Below are 20,994 nucleotides of genomic sequence, written 5' to 3'. Positions count from 1 at the left end.
AAAAATAGAGCACATTGCCCTAATGAACTCCGTGGAGCATGCATGCCTATGGGGAAATGGACCCACACAAGAGGACTAACGTGGCCCATGGTTTACCACATAAAGCCCCTGATTGTCAGCCATCCAGCAACCATCAGATGGATTCCACACCTTGAGTGACTCTCCTCCTATCAAAAACCTTATCACATACAAATTGACAAGCGGAGCAAGAGCCACACGTACCTCAGGGGATGCCCCCAACGCTTGCACCTTTTGCCACCAGAAATATTTTTTTTCCACTTTTGAGAAAACCAAAGCAAAGCCAACATAGCTCTTCCTCCCCTCGCTCCTCTCTCTCTCTCCTTCTCCTCCTCTCTGGAGAGCTAAAAAAACAAAAAAGAACATCGGCACTTCTAAGGTAAGCACTTTCTCTCCCAGAGCTCTTATTAGTCGCCAATTCTCAGTTAAACTTGAAGCAGTTTAGGCTTTCATTTCTCCTCTGGGCATTAAATTAGGGTTCCAAGGGTACTAAACCCCTCCCTGTCGATCCCAATTCGTCGAAAAGGTGTTCTTTTAGACAAAATTCAAATTTGGATATGTTTTTTCTGCCATCCAGGATCGAGCTGTGGTAAAAATATTCGATTTTGATACGGATTGCGGGGGGTTCGGTGTTGTTGACTGGTCCAGAGCCCTGAGCTCTTTGTTCTTTGTATGCGGCTTCAAGGGTGAAGCAATGACTTCTCCTGCTTCCCTTGCTACTCTGGGAAGCGTGAGGCCAAACCCGTCGGCCGTCTTCGAGATCTCTGCTCTGCCTGTAGCCGTTAGGAGAATTCGCATCATTTCTAGGATTAGTTTTGGTAGTGTTGGTGGTGTTCAGCGATGGTCCCGTGCCCCTGGTCGAGTCTGTAGGTGTCTCGTCACCACCGACTTGATTGAGGAGAAGGGAATTCCGTTTTCTTCAGAATCCACTTTTAGGGGTAGTAGTGGTAGCAAAGAAGATGATACTGATCTTGCCCTTAAGCCTCCTCCCAAGCCTGTCTTGAAGGCAAGGTTGAATGGACCTGCTCCTGTGAACTCAGCATTGTGGTCTCCAGACAAAGTTGTTCATGATAAGAGGCCAGAGACCAGAGATGAAGATAGAGAGAAAGTGATAGAGTCACTTGGGGAGGTCTTGGATAAGGCGGAAAAGCTTGAGATAGCAAAGACGGTCAAATTGGATGGGAAAGAGATTAGGGGCAGTGGCAAGTCCGATGGTAGCTCAAGACCTAGTAGACCAGTGAACACAACTTCACCAACGAGGAAGTCGAAGACGCTGAAGAGCGTGTGGCGAAAGGGGAACCCTGTGGCAAATGTGCAGAAGGTGGTAAAAGAAATGCCGAGAGTTGAAAAGGAGAAAGGGCAAGGGCAGAAAGGTCGTTCTCCAGTGACAGAAGCAAACAAACCTGAAGCTCTTCCAGCTGCGCCTTTGCAAAACCAAATGCCTTCGCCACCCCAAGTTGTTCCAAAGCTACAAGTGAAGCCTACTGTAGCTCCACCTGCACCTCCAGCTCCCCCTGTAGTAAAGAAACCTGCTAACTTAAAAGACCGGAAGCCAATTCTTATAGATAGGTTTGCTTCCAAGAAGCCAATTGTCGATCCCATTGCAGCGGAGGCATTATTAGCACCTACAAAACCAGTGAAAGCACCTGCTCCATCAAAAGCCAAAGAAGAGCGCCGCAAGAAATCAAGTGCAGCTGGGGGTCTGCGTAGGCGTCTGGTGGATGATGCTAAGATACCTGTCGAGGATGCTTCAGAACTTGATGTGCCTATTCCTGGTGTGACAGGGGCAAGGAAAGGTAGGAAATGGAGTAAGGCAAGCCGTAAGGCTGCTAGACTCGAGGCAGCTAAAGCTGCAGCACCCGTTAAAGTAGAGATTCTGGAGGTGGGTGAGGAGGGCATGTTGACTGAGGATCTGGCTTATAAATTAGCAGTCAGCGAAGCAGATATCTTTGGATATTTATACTCAAAAGGAATAAAGTCTGATACAGTGCATACTCTGGATAAAGACATGGTCAAGATGATATGCAAGGAATATGATGTGGAAGTATTAGAAATAGATCCCATAAGGGTGGAAGAGATGGCAAAGAAGAAAGAAGTGTTTGATGAGGAGGATTTGGACATGTTGGAAGATAGGCCTCCAGTTATTACAATAATGGGTCATGTTGATCATGGAAAGGTATTATCTTCTGAGCAGTATTTGTTTTTTGTTTTTGGTTCGAGTAGGATCAAGCCTCAGTATCTTCCTTTGTGATAACTTTTGCTTCTTGTAATTTGCATTGACAGACAACACTTTTGGACTATATTCGTAAGAGCAAGGTAATTTCTAACTCTTCGGTTGGTATCACGCATCTGCCTTAGTTCATATGTAGTTTTCATGCATATACTGCAAAGCTTAAAATATGCACAGCATTTTCCACATTTCTGTTTCTATGGCTTTTCTGAAATAATAAGGTCTGACCAATTGGTATGTATAGGTGGTAGCAACTGAGGCAGGTGGAATAACCCAAGGTATTGGAGCATATAAAGTTCTCATCCCAGTTGATGGAAAGGCTCAGGCTTGTGTCTTTCTTGATACTCCAGGGCATGAGGTGTGTGATATCAGTTGTTGTGCCAACCCATTCTAGTTTTGGCTGACATCTTCTTTCTGCATATAAACTTTTAAGATCGCTTTGGTTTCAACATGTTGCAAAGTACAATTACGTAACTTAAGATGTTGAGGTTTCATCTTCAATATATCTTCACCAACATATAATTTGTCATTAATAATCTGGATTTTACAGGCATTTGGTGCCATGAGGGCACGTGGAGCAAGGGTGACTGACATTGCCATTATTGTGGTAGCTGCTGATGATGGAGTGCGCCCCCAAACAAATGAGGCAATAGCTCATGCCAAGGCAGCTGGTGTGCCTATTATAATAGCCATAAATAAGGCATGCCAATTAATCTCTATTGTTGTTTCATTTTCAGTACTGTCTTCACAAAAAATTTCTCAACTCTGGTAGTTATTGTACCCAGGTAGATAAAGATGGAGCTAATCCTGAACGTGTTATGCAAGAACTTTCTTCTATTGGCCTTATGCCAGAAGCGTGGGGTGGTGAAATCCCAATGGTCCAGGTTGCTTCTCCCACAATAACCTATACATGTTATCCTCCTCTTTCCCTGACACTTAAAACAACTATTGAGAGTTGATATCTAGTTATTACCTAAATCAGATCAGTTCTCTTAAGGGAGACAATGTTGATGAATTGTTGGAAACAGTCATGCTTGTTGCTGAGGTATGTGAATTTATCTTGATTTCTGTTTATTTGTTTCTGCTAGCAATTTGACTTTCGGGGTGAATATTTGACCTTATTTGTTTTTTTTATTGTAAAGCTACAAGAATTGAAGGCGAATCCTCATAGAAATGCAAAGGGCACTGTCATTGAGGCAGGTCTTGATAAATCAAAGGGACCCACTGCCACACTGATTGTGCAGAATGGAACCCTTAAAAAGGGTGATGTTGTTGTGTGTGGTGAAACCTTTGGAAAGGTTAGTTTCCTGAATGAACACTGGCATTGCAACTTTTAGGGAAACACAAACGGCAACTTATTTGCAATGCTATGTTCCGCACAATCTCAAAATTCTGCAGTGTGTAGACCTTGTTTTCTATGTTGACTTATAGTCCTGACAGCCCGTGCACAAATTCCTTCCATGAGCAGGTCCGTGTTATGTTTGATGATAGAGGAGGTCGTGTTGACCAAGCTGGACCATCCATGGCTGTGCAGGTTTATTTGTTTTCTTCTCAAGGCTACTATTCATCGTCATCAATTTCTATTTGATATCTCTAAATCTGGAAATTCAATGTCTTCTGGTTTGATGACCCTTATGAATATGAGGGAACTAACCAGTTCCGGATTGATTCTTTCATACTAAAGTCTTCTTCTCTTTGGCACACTTAATATATATAGGATACATGTGCAGCCTTCTTTTCATAAGAGCTGCTTGGCACAACATTATAGTATGGCATGCTGCTTGTGTTATTTTCATGAGAGATTAGTAGGTCATTTGCCCATGCTCTATGTTAATGCAAAACCAGTCCAAGGATGAGTGAATTATTTAAATATAAAATTTAATATGTTCCCCTTTTTTCTGTTGAGGTCACTGTTGTTCTGTTAGCCAAGGCTTGGACTGAGTAGCAGTCCCATGCATTTGGTTTCCAGTCCTTTAAGTCTTCAAGTGAAACTATTATTCGGCATAAAATTGTGATTTTTAATTCCACTGAGGGATCCAGTTATACTTTAGTAAGTTGAGTGGTTAAAATCCTTTGCACTGCCTCACCAGAAGCGAAAAATAAATTGAAAGAAGATGTGTTTATTGCGGAAACTGTCAGCATTAATTGCTAATAGAAAAGTGGCAGAACAGGTTTTTTCATCAGAGTTTGCAATGGTTTGTATACTATGTGACACAGATACAATTGCAAGTGTTCAAATTTGACATGGATGGAAGAACTGCACATGATAAACGTTTAAAATAACTAAAGAATAGGAGAATTAAACAATAAATTTATTATCTTCATTGTTATGGTTTTCTAAACCTGGTAGATGCTACGTGACGGATTTATAATGTAAATGATAGAAGGTTCGACCTTGCAGATTTCTCATGCCTGCATGGTACCTTGTCATTCACATCATCAATTATTTAGAAGATTAAAAGCAAACCTTTTAGTCTTGTATAGTTTTGATTGTCAAAGACAAATTGTCCAAACTTGTGGATTGTTACAAACAAATCCATCAATGAAATTGCAAATTTTTGCATATTTCTAAAGGAGAAATACTCATTTCAAGATTGGTGACTTGAAAGATTTCACACGGTGTAGGTTGCTCTGATTTGGACACTGGATGACATGTATCAACAATTTTTTTTTCCAGATTCAGTGATTGCACACCCAATGGAGATTAGTTATAAAAATAATGCTCAGTAAAATTATGTATGTGATCAAACAGATGGGACCTTTTTGAAGGATGAGCTTTCAAAGGTTCTTTGGATAATGGAAAGATTGACCTTCAGAAAAGGGGATGTGCTAAAATGATTTGGTTTCTGTGATTTGTGCTATGTTTTTTCTCCAGAGCTTTCTCCTAAATCTTCTTAAATTTTATAATTATCTTAGTTGCTTGTTCTCGATTGCTCTGACATTTTTTTCTATATTTTGTTCCCAATATTTCTTCCGCAGGTAATTGGCTTGAGCGGTGTTCCTATTGCTGGTGATGAATTTGAGGTTGTTGAGTCCCTTGTTGCTGCACGTGAAAGGGCAGATGCACGTGCAGAATCATTAAGGGTTGCACGAATATCTGCAAAGGCTGGGGAGGGAAAGGTCACTCTCTCTTCCATTGCTTCTGCTGTATCAGCTGGAAGACAATCTGGACTAGATATGCATCAGCTAAATATTATCCTGAAAGTCGATGTTCAGGTATGTTTTGTGAACTTGCATCATGTCTTTCAGTGCTTATTCATCACAGTGTATTTGTTCGCTGTCAAATTGGCCTATGGTTCAGCTTTCATGTGATCATCATGTGGAGATATATTATTTTCCAACTGACTTGATAGCACTTTCATCAATAATAGGGTTCAATTGAAGCCATCAGACATGCTCTTCAAGTTCTCCCACAGGATAATGTTACTCTGAAGTTCCTCCTTCAAGCACCAGGTGACGTAAGTACTAGTGACATTGATCTGGCTGTTGCCACTGAAGCCATTATATTTGGCTTCAATGTGAAAGCACCAGGTTCAGTTAAGAGCTATGCAGAGAAAAGGAATGTTGAAATTCGTCTCTATAGGGTCATCTATGATCTTATTGATGATATGCGGAATGCAATGGAAGGACTTTTAGAGCCTGTTGAGGTAGAAATGATGCTATAATTGGTGAATTGGACTTCATCTCTGATGCATTGGTGTTTATATAGATGAGCATTTATACTAAATATTGTTCACATTTTATATATGTAGGAACAAGTTCCAGTAGGATCAGCAGATGTTCGAGCCACATTTAGCAGTGGTAGTGGACGTGTCGCTGGATGCATGGTCACTGAGGGGAAAGTGGTGAAAGATTGTGGTGTTTGGATTGTTCGAAATGGGAAGAAAATTCACACAGGCAATATTGATTCTTTGAGACGAGTGAAAGAAGAGGTGAAAGAGGTATGTTTTTAAATGATATATGTGGATCACATCTTGAGGTATAATTGGTACATCTTAAAAAGCTCTTAAATGACATCATGCTTTTGATGATTACTGAAGCACCTGTTACATTTCGAGATTACAGAATTATAATCACTCTGTCAACAATGAGCTGATATATCAGGTGACAATAATTTGTTTGTTACATGGCTTATGATTTAGGGGAAGAAGAAGCAGAATAAGTCAATATTCTTCTGAGTTAGTGATGATGATTATTGATTCTCTTTTGAAGAATTTTAATCCATTAAGGCTCAATTTGGTTGTTGAATAAAAAATTGGAAAACTATAGATATCCTAGAAATTCATAGAGGGAGTTGTTGTTCCAAGGATATCACTGCATACAATGAAATATGCATTTGTTTGCAATGCTGGCATACCATGGTATCAGCCTTTAATGGTGATGGTATGCGGCTATTTTTTTTTTTTTGGTGACAAGATATTTGCCATTGCCAACAAGATTACTTTTTTGTTGGTGAGGGAGAGTTTTTGGTCTTTCCAATAAACTGGGTGGAAAAGCCTGGTACGAACCATAAGTACCTCTGTCCAGTGATATCTAGTACCATAAGTACCTCTGTCCAGTAATATCGAGTAGAGGTGATCAAAACCCGGGTCGGGCCGGGCTCGGGCCGGGCTCCACAGCAGAAATTAGGCCCGATGGCTATGCCCAGACCCGGCCCGGCCCGACTGTCGGGCTTAAATTTTTGTCCAGGCCCGACCCGACCTTATAAATCTGGTCCCAGGCCCGACCCGACAGGCCCGACCCGACCTCCCTCCCTCTCTCCCGCTTCCCCCCCCCTCCCCCCCACCTCTCCCTCTCTGAGTTCCGACTCGGAACTTCCGAGCTCTCCCGCTCCCCCCCCCCACCTCTCCCTCTCCGAGTCGGGCTCTCGGCGAAGGAAGGGGGGGCGGCTCTCGGCGAGGGAAGGGGGGGCGGCGGCTCTCGGCGAGGGAAGGGGGGGCGGCGGCTCTCGGCGAGGGAAGGGGGGGCGGCGGCTCTCGGCGAAGGAAGGGGGGGCGGCGGCTCTCGGCGAAGGGAAGGGGGGGCGCTGGCTCTCAGCGAAGGAAGGGGGGCGGCGGCTCTCAGCGAAGGGAAGGGGGGGCGCCGGCTCTCGGCGAAGGAAGGGGGGGCGCCGGCTCTCAGCGAAGGAAGGGGGCGGCGGCTCTCAGCGAGGGAAGGGGGGGCGGCAGCTCTCAGCGACGGGAAGGGGGGGCGGCGGCTCTCAGCGAAGGGAAGGGGGGGCGGCGGCTCTCGGCGAAGGAAGGGGGGGCGCCGGCTCTCGGCGAAGGAAGGGGGGGCGCCGGCTCTCAGCGAAGGAAGGGGGGCGGCGGCGGCTCTCAGCGACGGAAAGAAGGGGGGGGGGGGTTGGGTGGGGGGTTGGTCGCGGCGGCTCTCAGCGAGGGGAGGAGAGGGTTTAGGATTTAGTTTTAGTTTTAGGGTTTCTTTTTTTTTTAAAATATTATCAGTATTTTATAGTCGGGCCGGGCCGAATCGGGCTTTTTTTTAAGTGTCCAGGCCCGGCCCGATTTTTTTGGTCGGGCCGCTTTTCCTGCCCAGGCCCGACCAACGGGCCCTTTTTCAATGCCCAAGCCCGAAAAATTTCGGGCCGGGCCGGACGGGCTGGGCGGGCCAGAAGGCCCGTGATCACCTCTAATATCGAGGAAATGGATATGCTGGCTAAGGTGCATAGGGCTATCTTGACAAGAATAGGTAGCTCAAACTATCCGAATGCCAAAAATTGCCTTCTTGACAAGGATAGCCATTATTGAACCCCCTAATCTAAAGGTTTGGCCCATTTGGGTGTGTTTGGTATTGCTTAAAATTTTTTTTTGTAAATTTTAAAGCAAAAAAAGCATTTCATAAAAAAAAATAACTGTTTGGTAGCATCATCTAAACAGTGCTTCTACAAAAAGATAAAGTCATAAAAGTGCTTTTAAGGGAAGTTCGAAAGCCAAGTTTCTATCTTCTCTTTTTCTCAAGCAGAAGCAACACCAAACATGCTCTTATTCAGTTCTAGATTGACCCCAAGGAAGTTCTTGAGATTCATTGTTCTTTGTGCTTTAGAAAAAGAAAATAGCATTTGACATGAATGCAACAAGATTTCTTGTAATGTTTCTTCATTTGCAGATTAAATCTTGGCCCAGGCATGACTTATTCGAGATATAGACCTTTGATGAATAAAATTGCAAAGCATTAATATAGAAAACAAGATAGTCTCAAAAGGTCCTTGAGAAGCCGAAGATACAATATTCATGCTCTTACAATTATTTTCATTAGTCACCTGTTATGGCTTTGCTAGAGTTGAATTGTTATTCTCTAATCAATAGGTGCTGTGAGCTGGACATGTAGACTAGAGATCTTTCGACATCCTCTCCTAGTCATAGAATTCTGGTTATTTGAGTGAATTAGTAATTCAAGAAACCTTTCCTAAAACTATCACAATTAGATATGTTTAGTTAAAAAGTTGTTGTTGTGATGTGTTTCCTAGACAAGTAGGAAATCCCTAGCATCAGTGGATTCTAATTTTCCAATGCTGCAAAGCCACCTCATGATATAGAGCTTCCATTGGGAATTTACATTCCTAACCAGAAAATCTGCAGTAATAGCTATATTATCTATGGTTTCTACCAAGGTCTTAAGTCCCGATGGGATTGGGGGTGTGCCGACAGTCTCGTCTCGTTCCTATGAAAAAACGGGACCAGGAAGGGTTTGGGACTCCAAAAACCCATCCATGCGAGGAGAGAAGAAGAAAGATGAAGAAAGAAAGGAAGGAAAGATGAGGAAAAGAAAATGATGTAAGGAAAGAAGAAGAAGAAAAAAGAAAGAAGGAAATGAAGGGAGAAAAAAAGAAAGAAAATGGAAAGTACAAAAGGAAGGTAGAAGAAAAAGAAAGGAAAGAAGGAAAGAAAGAAGAAATAGAAAGAAAGAAAGAAATGAAGGAAAGAAGAAGGGAAGATATCAGAAAGTTACTTTATCAAGTATTACAAAAATCATCCTACTACGAATCACTATTGCTGATTACTAGAGAAAAGGCCACTCTATTTTGATGATAACATTGTGATAGATCATTAAGGTGTGCGGTTTCGTCAAGCCATGCCGGAAATATATTATTTGACTTTCTCCTCCCTGTCATTTAGAGATCATCTAGGGCTTTTGTGATTCCCTTTGCCTTGTTTAATAATCTAGGGTTTGGACCTTGAACCATTAAAGAAAGAGGCAGATGTATGTGATGGACAGCGGAAGGGCAATGCCAAGTAAGCTAGTCCCTTGTAATCTCAAACAAGTCACATTCATTTTGCAAACACAGTTCTTCAGAAACCATAACCTAGTTTGAAAATGCATTTATTGGTAATTATGCTATTCTTGTCTTTGATGCTCTAATTGTGTAGGTTGGATTGTTCCAATCCAAAGATCCATATATGGTCATAAGTCATTAATCCATCATGATCAACAGAATTGCTGTGGGCCTAATAGGCCACTTCGAGCAGGTCTATGCAGGCTCTTTTAGCAAGATTTCCACATCTTGAATTTGATTATGATATAAAACTTCTGGAGGGTATAATTTTCATATGTGGGATTTATTTTTATTTTTTTTTTGTGGAAATTTGGTAACTTTTCAAGATCTACAATGTGGCAGCCAGTTTATAGGCTTGTTGGACTTAAAACAACCCTAGTTCAAGGCTATTTAGGGCTCTAAAATGCCTTATTGAACTCGACTTCCTATTTACAGCAAGGTTCTAAATACTGGTGGTGAACCTCATAGAATGGTAAGATATCAGTACATTATCAGTATCGACAGTATATACTATATACTATATACTGAAACTGTCAGCATCAAAAAGACTGAAAAGCCATCAACATTGACCAGTTTGGTTGGTACAATGCCATTGATATACATTGGTATGAACTGGAACAGCTAGTACATATAGATACAGATGGCTTCAACATCCCTGTGCTCATATAGGTGCTGGTCTCATGTTGGAATGGTATAATACAGATGATACCATCCTGTTCTAGCGATTATTGATTCCATGATTTATATAGGAAATGTTGACTGGAGCACAACTCATAATCTATGAAAAATTGGCCAATGCAATAAAAGGCAAAGATGATATAGATTTGAGATCCGGCTTCTGACCAATTTTAGCAGTTTTTGTATTTTGTTCTATTTTTAGGAAATTTAATTTCTTAGCTAGGAAGATTTCTACCCAGATTTGGAGTTGTTGACCTCACTAGCATAAATTTCAAGGCCTTGCACCATAGTGTTTTATATTGGTTTTGAGGAAAGTAAACAGGGTAAAATCTTGCCTCTGAGTTTCCTATGGAATTCATTTTCTCTACTGCCTTTTTTCATGTGAGATTCAAGTTGATTAGATTGGAGGAAGAATTTTTTCTCTCCCCAATTGGATCAGTCATAACCACAGTAGGTTCTGTATACACACACACATGCTTCAAAACTTAAGAAGCCTTTTTACATATGATATTAAACCAATTGTTCATATATGGTGATCACATTCCCATTCAATTGGTGAGATTCAAGTGATGGTCTTTGAGCATATTGACAGTTGGGTTTAAACTTTAAACTGTTGACAATCATAATGGAAATAGAATAATCATCTATCTTTAATGTGATTTTCAAAACATTATATGTAAAACCTTTGATTGGGACTAAGATTTAGTGGTCGATGAGACATTGGACAAAATTCAAAACATATGTTTGGGTTTCATGGATGGCAACTTGGATCACTATTTGGAGTTGAGGGTGCAGTAAGAAATGATGGTCAGGTTCCTTAATAATTGCTGTTGCAGCCTATGTTCTATATGATTTTTTTTTCTTCAACATCAGTGCAAAGTGGATGGAGTAGTGATGTGCCTTTCAAATGTTAAGAAATCATTGAGTACCATTGGAGCTTATGCTAAATTTTCATATGCCTGTCAATTTATCAGTTTTTTTGAATGAGTATAAATATAGGGAGGGAATTGGAAGATTTCAATTATGTTAAGAGCAGGGTAGATGAAATGGAGATACATCTTTGGTCTAATGTGCAAGTTCTGAATGTCGTTAGATCTGGTAGAAACTTTTTTAAGGCAGATAGAATATGAGATCTTCTGAATGAGTACAAGTTTTAGGCACTTACAGCCCATATTCAGGCTTGAGAACCCAACCAAACTTCATGGAAATTGTCAGAAGAGAAGAGATTTGAAGTCATATTAGAGTTAAATACAAACAAGTCTTGCATTAGAAATCAGCTGGGACATGCACTGTGACACACACACACACACACACACACACACACACAGAGAGAGAGTGGTTTGATCTTCATGTTTATATTTATTGCTTTGAGGCAAGAAGTAACTTGCCCCTATTCCTGCTAGTGTTGAATTACTGGAAGATAAGACATTGCAAACCTTGCATATACAAGGGAGGACCTAATCAGACATGTTGCCTCATGATCTTGTTGACGAAAATGGAAACGTTACACTTACTGTCTCTAGCATGTTTTTGGCATGGTTGGTATTCGATGAACGGAAAGAGTGGCTGCCAGGTAGTGGGACATTTATCTCTTTGCTGCAGTCCAGTATCAACGTTTGCTTTCTTGATGAAATCGAGCGAATTGATAGATGTGTTGTGTTCCTTAGACAAGGATAGAAAGGGTGGACGGTGAGATAGATTGGCATAAAGAGATAATGAAACTTCTATAGAGCTACATACGCTACAAAGGTTATGTTTTCTTGTTCAGTATAATGTGCCAACAGTTCAGGTGTAACTATGAAACAGACGTAGTAGCCGTGGTAGCTGCACACAATGATTATTTAATTCGTATTTGCATATAGATACTGTAGTAATTTTGAGCACCACATCTGAGATCAAGAGATAGATCTTTCTTTAGCACATAGAAATCATGAATATTTATCCTTCGGAATAAATAACCACTCCAGGTCTGACTGTTTGGGTTCTCATTAGCAGTCATTATTATCTTCTCTTGTGGCTCCTTCAGTAAATACTCTTGGATACATATGGACGTTGCATTTTCACTGAGCTGGGTCTATTATTTCTGTTCGTCAGTTTGTTTGTCTGTTTTGAGCAATATTTACCCAGCTATCCAATTTTCCCCCTTCCTCCAGGTTGGTACTGGACTAGAATGTGGCATTGGTGTGAATGGCTTCGACGATTGGGAGGTTGGAGATGTCATTGAGGCTTTTAATACTGTGAAGAAGCAACGAACACTTGAAGAGGCATCAGCTTCGGTGACAGCTGCATTAGTTGGAGCGGGTGTTGAGTTGTGAAATAGGCTAGATGGTGCAGAACATTTGCGGAGCAAAGTCATTGGTCATGATCGACCTGAGTGCATCTGACTCAAAGTTCACAATCTGTCTTCAGCTGCAAAGTAATTAATATATCTTTCATGGCTAAGCTTGGATGGCATTCTCCACTCCTTTATTTTTTGGAAGTCTGGCTCCGCTGCAGCCCATGTTGTACGCTAATGTACATAAAGAATCTCAGCTGCAAATTTTCCTTCTATTTTTGTAGAGAAGGGCATTTATTTAACCTTCTGATGATTTGATCACAACAACCTGTAATAGATCCAATGACAATTGAATCATTGTCATGATTGCATCATACAGTTTATTTGATGCCTCGGTCATATCTATCGTTTGATGTTTTATCAGCTGGGACATCAAATTGTACTAAACAAAATGCAAAGAAAAAAATATATAAAATTATACTATTCTACTTACCATTCTGAAATTCTTGTTTGACAACATTCATGGAATTTCGTTGATTCTGGTGCAGTTGTGTTTTCTAAATCTTCTGCTGCTACTCTTTTTATGCAACATTTGTAAATTCTTTTACTTTTATACCTACATAATATTTTATATTATTGTCTATTATACTAATTATGGTGTTGCCTTTCATGTCTGCATATCAACTAGAGTTGAAATTGGATCGGATACAGATCAGATACTAGTATATCCATATTCGTATTTGTTTGATTCGACGAATACAGATATAGGTATAAATACAAATCTGAAAAATATGGATATAAATACGGATATAAGTTGGATAATTAAACTCTATAACTACATAATCAAAAATATTATTAAGTGAATGATAAATCAAGTTAATAGTATGTTCATGGAGTTATTTTAAAAAAAAAAAAAATTTATGAGTGCTATATAAAATTAAATAGGGTTAAAAAGAGGATTGGATATTCGAATACGAGTCGGATTGTTATTTATCTATATCCATATTCATTTTTTATTGACGAATATGAATGAGGATACGGATATTAGTCGTATGCTCAAATTTCTGCACATATCTGAATAAATTCGAATACGAAAATAGATTCGGATGGATATTATTCGATGCACTTTCATCTCTATTAAACAATTTCAGCTCGGTGCCAACCATATGATCCCCTAAGGGCTCCACCATGACCCTTCATAACTCCTGAGAAAACCCGGCATGCCCTCTGCCACAGCTCCTCCGGATAAAATAGGGGCAGGGTGACCTTCGGCATGGCCTTCGCATCATCGATGCAGAGCCCGACAGACGGCACAAAAATCATCATTTGAGGAGCCATATCTCAAGGCCAACGAACTTGGGCAACCATAGGAGAGTGCAGATAAGAATCAGTACTATGAGAACCCCAAAGGAGGTAGAGCACGTCCCAGTCTCGAGCAGCCACCAAGTGCTAACAAAGGCTTGAGACAAGCCACCGTTGCATGGCTAACGTAATAGAGAATAACAGGGCAAAATGTTGGGAAACGTGGTTGAGATGACTAAAAGATTAACAATATTATGTTCGTCTAAAAGGCTTTGTGTTTAACTTTCATCAGATTTTCCTACCCATTTCAGCTTCCACTTTGCATGTCAATGTTTCTAAACGAAACAAACATGGCATGCGTCCTCTGCTATGGTGGCCCGTCTAGCCTCAAATTTTGTACTCCTCAACCATGCATGCAGTGCATTATTTTCAGGATTCGATTGGATAAAAAATTAATTGGAGCATGATCAATAACCGAAGCCCGTGGCAATGTGATCAATACATTTGTTAGACAAGCAATGAGGGACTTGATCATTCACATCATGAAAATTGTGACAGTTTGTCACGACCGTAAAATTCTGTTAGGAAAAGAAATCCTATTTATGGCAGAGCCTTAAATACTCCAACGCAAAAGATAGACCTCAGATCAAGGTGTACATCTGCGTTTGACCGTCTCACTCTCTCAGATGAAATTTAGAGTGGTTATTCCATCAGCATCAATCAATAGCTGAGCCAGGCCAGGTTCTAAAGCCTTCACACCTACCTTGTGAGAGAGCAGCACACCAATTACGACACCTGCCACAGTAAAATTCACAGTTCACTCTCCAAATCAATAGCCGTAGGGATGCAGCTAACCAATTGTGTCGCCCACCACAACTAATGTGGCTCCATTACATGTCTGATTAGTTGACTCCTATCATTTCACATAGTCAGTCTTCAGCAGTGCAACAGGATTAAGTCCTAATCATGATGCTAATTAGTGCATTAACACTACAAGTAGTGTGTACCACAATATTCATGCCCTTATCGCAGGCACCCTATGGGAAACATCCCCCACATCTGCTGATATTTGATGCAAAGATCTTTAAAAAAAATGGTTTGCATGGTTGGAGCATGTCAAATGGATGGCATGTGTGCTTGAGTAGGCATTCTTCCAAAATATAGGCTTCTCTCCAAATAAAAAGACTTAAACCATAAACTCAAAGCAAAATTCGCCATCTCGGCACCAATCCTATACCGGTGCCACATTAGCACTATGTTGTTACGATACAATATAGAATCTTTTTTAGCATATCGAAAATCAATACGCCTCTCGTACTGGTACCGAATCATTATGATACACTCTGTACCATCCGGTTTAGATTGGTACAGTCTGGCACAAGTATCTCTTCTTTAAGAAGTAAATCTAGAATGAAGAGGCTACGGGGTATCAATTGGCTGGGGATCAACCTTCATCCAGTTAATTGAAATGCCCAGGACATTATGGATCCAAAGTCCATCCATTTTTATTAATGTTGAGACATGCATGCAGGCACAGCAAGAGTGAATATTGACATCTTGATGGTGGTTGTAGCATGGAAAAAAAATCCAGTGACCATGAAAAGAGAAGATGGCAGATGACGAACAGCAAAGAAGATAGATATTTTGTGGCATGGACTGAAATGAAATGCTGTCACGCATCAATAATCCATTCAAATTCAATTAATGCAAATCCCTAATGGCTGGGTCAGTATTCATCCTTCAGAGAATGTATTAACATTCAAATCAACAAACCTCTGGCAGCTGTAGTTCTCAGCACAATGCACTTACCAGTCGAGGGGCATCCATGGACCACAATGACTTGAAACCAGCCATCCAAACCATGGGGACCTCTGGGAAGGGACCTAATTATGCATTGAAAGGAACCGGTCTAGCTCTTAAGTCATGCCGGTAGCCAAGAATTACGGATATTATTAGACAGTTCAGCAAAAGGTATCAAATGCCAATCTCCTAAATTTTCAATACTTTCTGAGTTTTATACATAAAAAAAGAAAAAGGAAGATCAAACTATAAGAAACTTAAAGGCAAAGAATGTTTCAAATATATTAGAACAACATAATCTTCAAGACAATAGTCAGTGCCTAGGATAAAAATCACACACATTGCACTAAAGATGCCTAACATACATCTACTTGCTTCCCTCTCATGTGTTTTAAAGAGTCTCCTGTCATACCTAAGTTAGCTACCAATAGTGATGCAGAGCATGGCTCGCCGAACCGAACAGTATGGAGTGTACCATACCGTACCGTACAGGTTCGATACTAATATCCGATACGGGTGGCGTACCGACACTCGTACACCGAAAAAATATCGTACCGTACCATACTAACACAGTGCTAATGTGGCATTGGTATGGGGTCTGATACCAAGACAACGAACCTTAATATAGAGATTGCACCTATAGCAATCAAGACAACTTTAGTAATATAAGCAGAAGCTGAAAGATACATGTTCAAGTAGAAAACAAAATCGGCTAACAGATATTTGATGAATACAACAATAATAATGAGACATTTTCCATCAAGCTTGACACACATCACAAATTTGTGTCAAAATTGGTATTAATTATTCCGACACATTCAGCAAAATACAGAATGATGCAGCATAACTAATAATTTGCCTATTGCATAAAGGCAAATACAACCATATTTATCCAACAGTACAGTAGCTGGATAAGAAGCAAAGCATGACTAAGTTGTTAATTTAGTGAACTTTGCAATAAAAAGCCCACTAGTTTTGGATGTTGTAGGATCGAAGCGTATGGTTTTAGGAATTCTCCCACTTTTGCAAGGCCACTTATCTGCAAGATCAACCTCCCGTAATTCTATAAAAAGCAGATAACAAGATAATCAGATAAAGGTAAGCACTACAAACATAAAAGGATGAGCAATTTAACTGAGAAAACATCTACTAAATTTAGATATCTGCAAGCTAAAATAAAGTTTCTAATTTGACCGATTCACACTATTAAATTATGTCAGTGCCCAAAATTCCGATAATCAGCTCTCAAGACTGAAATGACATAATCTAATAAAATATTTAATATAAAAATTAGGTTCTTAATGTTGAGTAATGGAAGCCACTAAAGTTTATGCAGAGTTGGCAATAACTATTAAAAAAGATGCCTTCATATGATACAGCTAGCTGCCCAATTCATACAATGTACTTTGAGAATTGTCTATTCCTCGATGGAGTTTGTTGCTGTTGTTTTTTTTTTATTTGGGGGTGGGGTACGAGAAGGGGGGGGGGGGGGGGGGAGCATATGAGCTATCAATACAAACACCAAAGGAGCATTCCTAGGGTGATATGTATGGCACTTGCACTTGCATAAGGTTACCTCCTTACTTTCGACATGCAAGATTAACTCTACATATATTAAACATAGTATACTTTAGTTATATGTGTTTATTGCTTCAGTCTTTTTACAGTCATTTGATTGATGTAGGAAAGATTAGAAGTGACCAATACAAATTAAAAAATTGTTGGCTCAACGGTTAGATTAGCTACATTGGACACATCGTTCGTTATATATAAGATGAGAAATTTCATTTTCTTTTTTTTCTCTTCCAACTTGGCAGTTATAAGTCTCCATTCCTCTTTGTAAACCCTTTTGACCAATCAGTCAACATATCTCTGCATAGATGGGCTGCGGTTAAACATCTCAATGGATCTTCATCACGTTATTTATGTCTATGCTACATAATCTTTCTATGATATGCCACTTTCCAATTATTTTTAAAGACTAAAATGGACCAACCTCAAAATATTTTCATTTTATCACTAATCAATTGATTTGTGGGATGATGTTAGTGCTAAGGGTGAATACAGAGAAAAGAAATTAACACAAGGCATAAGTTTAGCAAAATCATCAAACTAAATCAGCATATATCAAGTACACGTCATATTATTCATAAGCACATCCCATGTCATATTAGTCTAATTTCCTAATTGTATACATAGAAGCACAATCACGTATAATGTTTATGCAGAGAGATGCATCTTTTCGTCCTGATTTACCTTTTGTGCCCTTCAAGTATTTTTTTTCCATTTTAACCTTCTAGCACACTACAATTTACATACTGAATATCACCAAAGAGGTAAACCTAAATTTTTAATACATGGAGATGCAGGCTTTGCAAATAACATTTTTACAAGTGAATCTTTAAAAGCGAACCAAAATGAAATAGGAACTGCAATCATATACAAATAGCAGCAATAGAAACTACCAGCTGAAGAATTTCTTGCGAGAAAATGCTCCACCACATGTTCATTTTGGGCAACTGTTAAACTGTTCAGAAAAGCATGACAACAACTCCAATAAGTTTACACAGATTAAAAAGAAATAGAAACTATATTCAAAATACACAAAATTTCAACTTTTCGACTTGCATCAATTTATCTACCCACAGTTAACTACTTAAATAGATTCCTGATACAGATCAGACACATATCTATTTATTGCCTAAGCATGATCAGAAGACTTTTTTTGAAGATTGGGAAGTTTCCTAGTGTTTCTTCATTTCCACTCAAACAACTGAAGTAGAAACTACCTTTAAAAGGATACAGAGTGGTAAGGCAATGCGACCAGATGAAATACCATTTCAGATTGGAATATCATGGAACCAATTTGGTTAACTAGTTTATCCATGGTTTGCCATACCAACTTGAACTAAGCGGTACGAGGCATACCGAACCATACCAGTTCGGTACCAGTACCCGGTACGGATAGCGTACCAACACTCGGTATGCTAAAAAGATCTCGTACCGTATCATACCAATATAATGCTAGCTAGGCACCCGTACAGAGTCCGGTACCGAAACGGAGAACCTCGACTTTATTGATAGATCTTGAATATCAAGATAGTGCCAAATGATTAGAGGAAAAGTGAAATGATATCCATCCATAGGTATAGAAGTAGTATAGCAAACTATATCATTGCAAAACAAAAGTAACAGGCTACTTTGTAAACTAATGGAAAAGGATAATGGACAAACATAAAGAGAAAATGGCAACATTTTCAAAGTCTAATTTCGTTTTATGTTATATGAAGGCCTGAATTGTAGCCATCCTCTTGCTTAGGCACAATATAGAAAAATATAGATAAAGGAAAACGAGTCTGCATGTGGTTTTTATCAACTTGGGAAACGCACTTGATAGATACTAAGAGGTGATTTGATGCGAATTAAAGAAGAAGGTTGCGTGTATGATGGTATATCCATGCCTTTGAGGATAATGATTGATGTGGTAAGATAAATATCAAGAGAAGTTGTGGTGATTGGTGAATTTTCAGTTGTTGTGGGCATATATTAGGGTTTAAATTTAAGATATTCTCACTAACATACTTCCTAGTAATATTCAAGAATATAGATTGTGGTGTATGTCATCTCGTCTGAAATTTCCAATTCTCTTTCAGATTTAAACTTAATATATTCGATTGAAATGAGAAATTTCCCCTTGGGGTGGCCAACATATACATCCTAATCCTATCCTATCACTGAAATTTTCCAACTTTTCAATTCCTGTAGTACCCATATTTTTCTTGCTCATAATAGCCAATGGATTTCAAGTTGATTTCACTTACGTATTCCCCATCTAATAAAGACACTACTGTTGTCACTCTAGTACCACAAGCCTTTCCACGAAGGTTGTTGAATCAAGGTACCATATAGATTGGCATCCCAACCTAATCTCATATGAAATGAAGACCTACATGAACCTATATTTATAATAGAGACTCCCCTACAAAACATCCATAGACTCAAAAATCACGACGCCAGCCTTGATCATCTAACTCCAAGGGATCTCAAGTAGAATGATATCCAGGCTTGATCCAATGGAAACCAGATAAAAAGACTCAGAAATATATGAATATAATAGGGACCCCTCCTATGGTTTTCATATAAGAATTGGTTATATACCCATGCAAGCTCTCAATATCACAAGGCCAAATTGCCTACCAAACTCCTGAAATAGAAATTTTGCATTCACGGAGTCCCAGAGAATAAGCCATGCAATGTATTAAAAAGTGGATAACGGGCATGTAAGTGGCCGAGGGGTATCTTGATGGACAATGGATAGCAAGCAGCATGAACCTAAGGTAAGCTACTAAAACATCTAAGCATTTTTTTCTTATTTTGTATCAGCTCGGTAAAAAAACAATAGAAAAACATCAAGGGCAGAGCTATAATAACATCATCCACCTAACAAAACAACAACAATGTTAACATTCAAAAAATCTAGAGCTCTACACTCTAATGACATAATAGCATCATCGATTAAACATAATAACATCAGCCATAAGATAAAGATGACCACAATCACACAACATCATCGACAAGATAAAGGTGCCATGATCTATTCTTGAGCTCATAGCATAGCAGCCGCTATAGCGGGTTTTGTCTAATATATCAAGCACCTTATAACCAAGCACCATATGGCACCACAATGAAGTTAGAATAGTAGTTTCTAACAAAAACAGCTGTAGCAGCTGCTATAACAATCATAATAGTCATTTTTTAACATGATGATGCTATCAAAAACTAAGCTTCACAAGAACCTTGCCAAGGACAAAACCATGCATAAAGCTCCATTCTTCAAGAAAGTGCCAAAAGGGTCACACATTAGAAAATTACACTTATATATAACTAGTTTTCTATTTTTTCTTACACAAGAATGGCGGAACCATCCCAAACCAACCGGTTCGAGGCATACCAAGCCTTACTGACAGCGGATCAGGAATAGTTTCGGCTTTGAAATCGAGAAACCGGCAAAGGAGGGGGAGAGGGAGAAGGAAAGAGTGGAAGAGAGAGAGAGAGAGGAGGGAGAAGGAGAGGAAAGAAGAGAGGGAGGGGGAGAGAGAGGGAGAGAGTGGTGATGAGCGAGGGCAGCCGGAAAGGGCCGAGGGAGGAGGGAGGAGGGAGGAGAAAGGAGGGAGAAGCCCTCTCTCCTCCCTCGGCCCTTTCTAGTGGCGCTCGCTCAACATCACCCTCTCCCTCTCTCGCTCCTCCCTCCCTCCCTCCCTCTCTTTTTCTCTCTTTTCTTTTCCCTCTCCCCCTCCCTCTACCTCTCTCTCTCTCCACCGCCCTCTCTCGCTCTCTCCCTCCCTTCCTCCCACTCCCTCTCCCTCCCTCCCCCTCTCTTTTTCTCTCTTTCCTTCCCCCTCTCCCCCTCCCTTGCTG

The 20,994-nt window shown here is 40.0% G+C and overlaps 2 protein-coding genes across 14 annotated transcripts in view; one reads left to right on the top strand and one right to left on the bottom strand.

Moving 5' to 3' along the window:
- The first annotated feature begins 232 nt into the window (after positions 1-232).
- Positions 233-12,977, top strand: LOC103705619 (translation initiation factor IF-2, chloroplastic-like). Of its 3 annotated transcripts, XM_008789418.3 has the most exons (13): positions 234-397; positions 596-2,194; positions 2,302-2,334; positions 2,493-2,606; positions 2,799-2,948; positions 3,034-3,132; positions 3,231-3,293; positions 3,391-3,546; positions 3,717-3,782; positions 5,228-5,464; positions 5,620-5,895; positions 6,001-6,189; positions 12,353-12,977. In XM_008789418.3, exons 2-13 carry the CDS (start codon positions 713-715, stop codon positions 12,512-12,514), a joined length of 3,027 nt encoding a protein of 1,008 aa, XP_008787640.2. In that variant the 5' UTR covers positions 234-397; positions 596-712; the 3' UTR covers positions 12,515-12,977. The 3 variants fall into 3 exon arrangements, with proteins under 3 accessions (XP_038972616.1, XP_008787640.2, XP_038972615.1); XM_039116687.1 differs by lacking the exon at positions 234-397 and having other exon boundaries at positions 439-2,194; XM_039116688.1 differs by lacking the exons at positions 5,620-5,895; positions 6,001-6,189 and having other exon boundaries at positions 233-397.
- A 3,265-nt stretch (positions 12,978-16,242) lies between these two features.
- The window catches only part of LOC103705618, a 29,615-nt gene continuing 24,863 nt past the window's right edge, over positions 16,243-20,994 (bottom strand). For 8 of the 11 annotated variants that reach the window (XM_008789411.3, XM_008789412.3, XM_026804085.2 and 5 more), the window contains 2 exons: positions 18,042-18,103; positions 16,273-16,639 (listed from right to left, as the gene is read on the bottom strand). In XM_008789411.3, the coding sequence (XP_008787633.2) occupies positions 16,506-16,639; positions 18,042-18,103 (196 nt within the window). In that variant the 3' untranslated portion in view covers positions 16,273-16,505. Of the gene's footprint in view, positions 16,640-18,041; positions 18,104-20,994 lie in introns of all 11 variants that reach the window. The other 3 variants (XM_039116686.1, XM_039116683.1, XM_039116682.1) reach the window with 2 other exon arrangements.

Source organism: Phoenix dactylifera, unplaced genomic scaffold (genome assembly GCF_009389715.1).
Source record: "Phoenix dactylifera cultivar Barhee BC4 unplaced genomic scaffold, palm_55x_up_171113_PBpolish2nd_filt_p 000119F, whole genome shotgun sequence".
NCBI classification, from domain to species: Eukaryota; Viridiplantae; Streptophyta; class Magnoliopsida; order Arecales; family Arecaceae; genus Phoenix; species Phoenix dactylifera.
This window is presented reverse-complemented; position numbering and strand designations above follow the sequence as displayed.

Bases quoted from the DNA above. Each gene is read 5' to 3' on its own strand.
- LOC103705619 (XM_008789418.3), top strand. From the start codon at position 713: ATGACTTCTCCTGCTTCCCTTGCTACTCTGGGAAGCGTGAGGCCAAAC. The intron at 5,896-6,000 runs GTAGAAATGATG...TTATATATGTAG, and splicing joins GACTTTTAGAGCCTGTTGAG to GAACAAGTTCCAGTAGGATC. The intron at 6,190-12,352 runs GTATGTTTTTAA...CCCTTCCTCCAG, and splicing joins TGAAAGAAGAGGTGAAAGAG to GTTGGTACTGGACTAGAATG.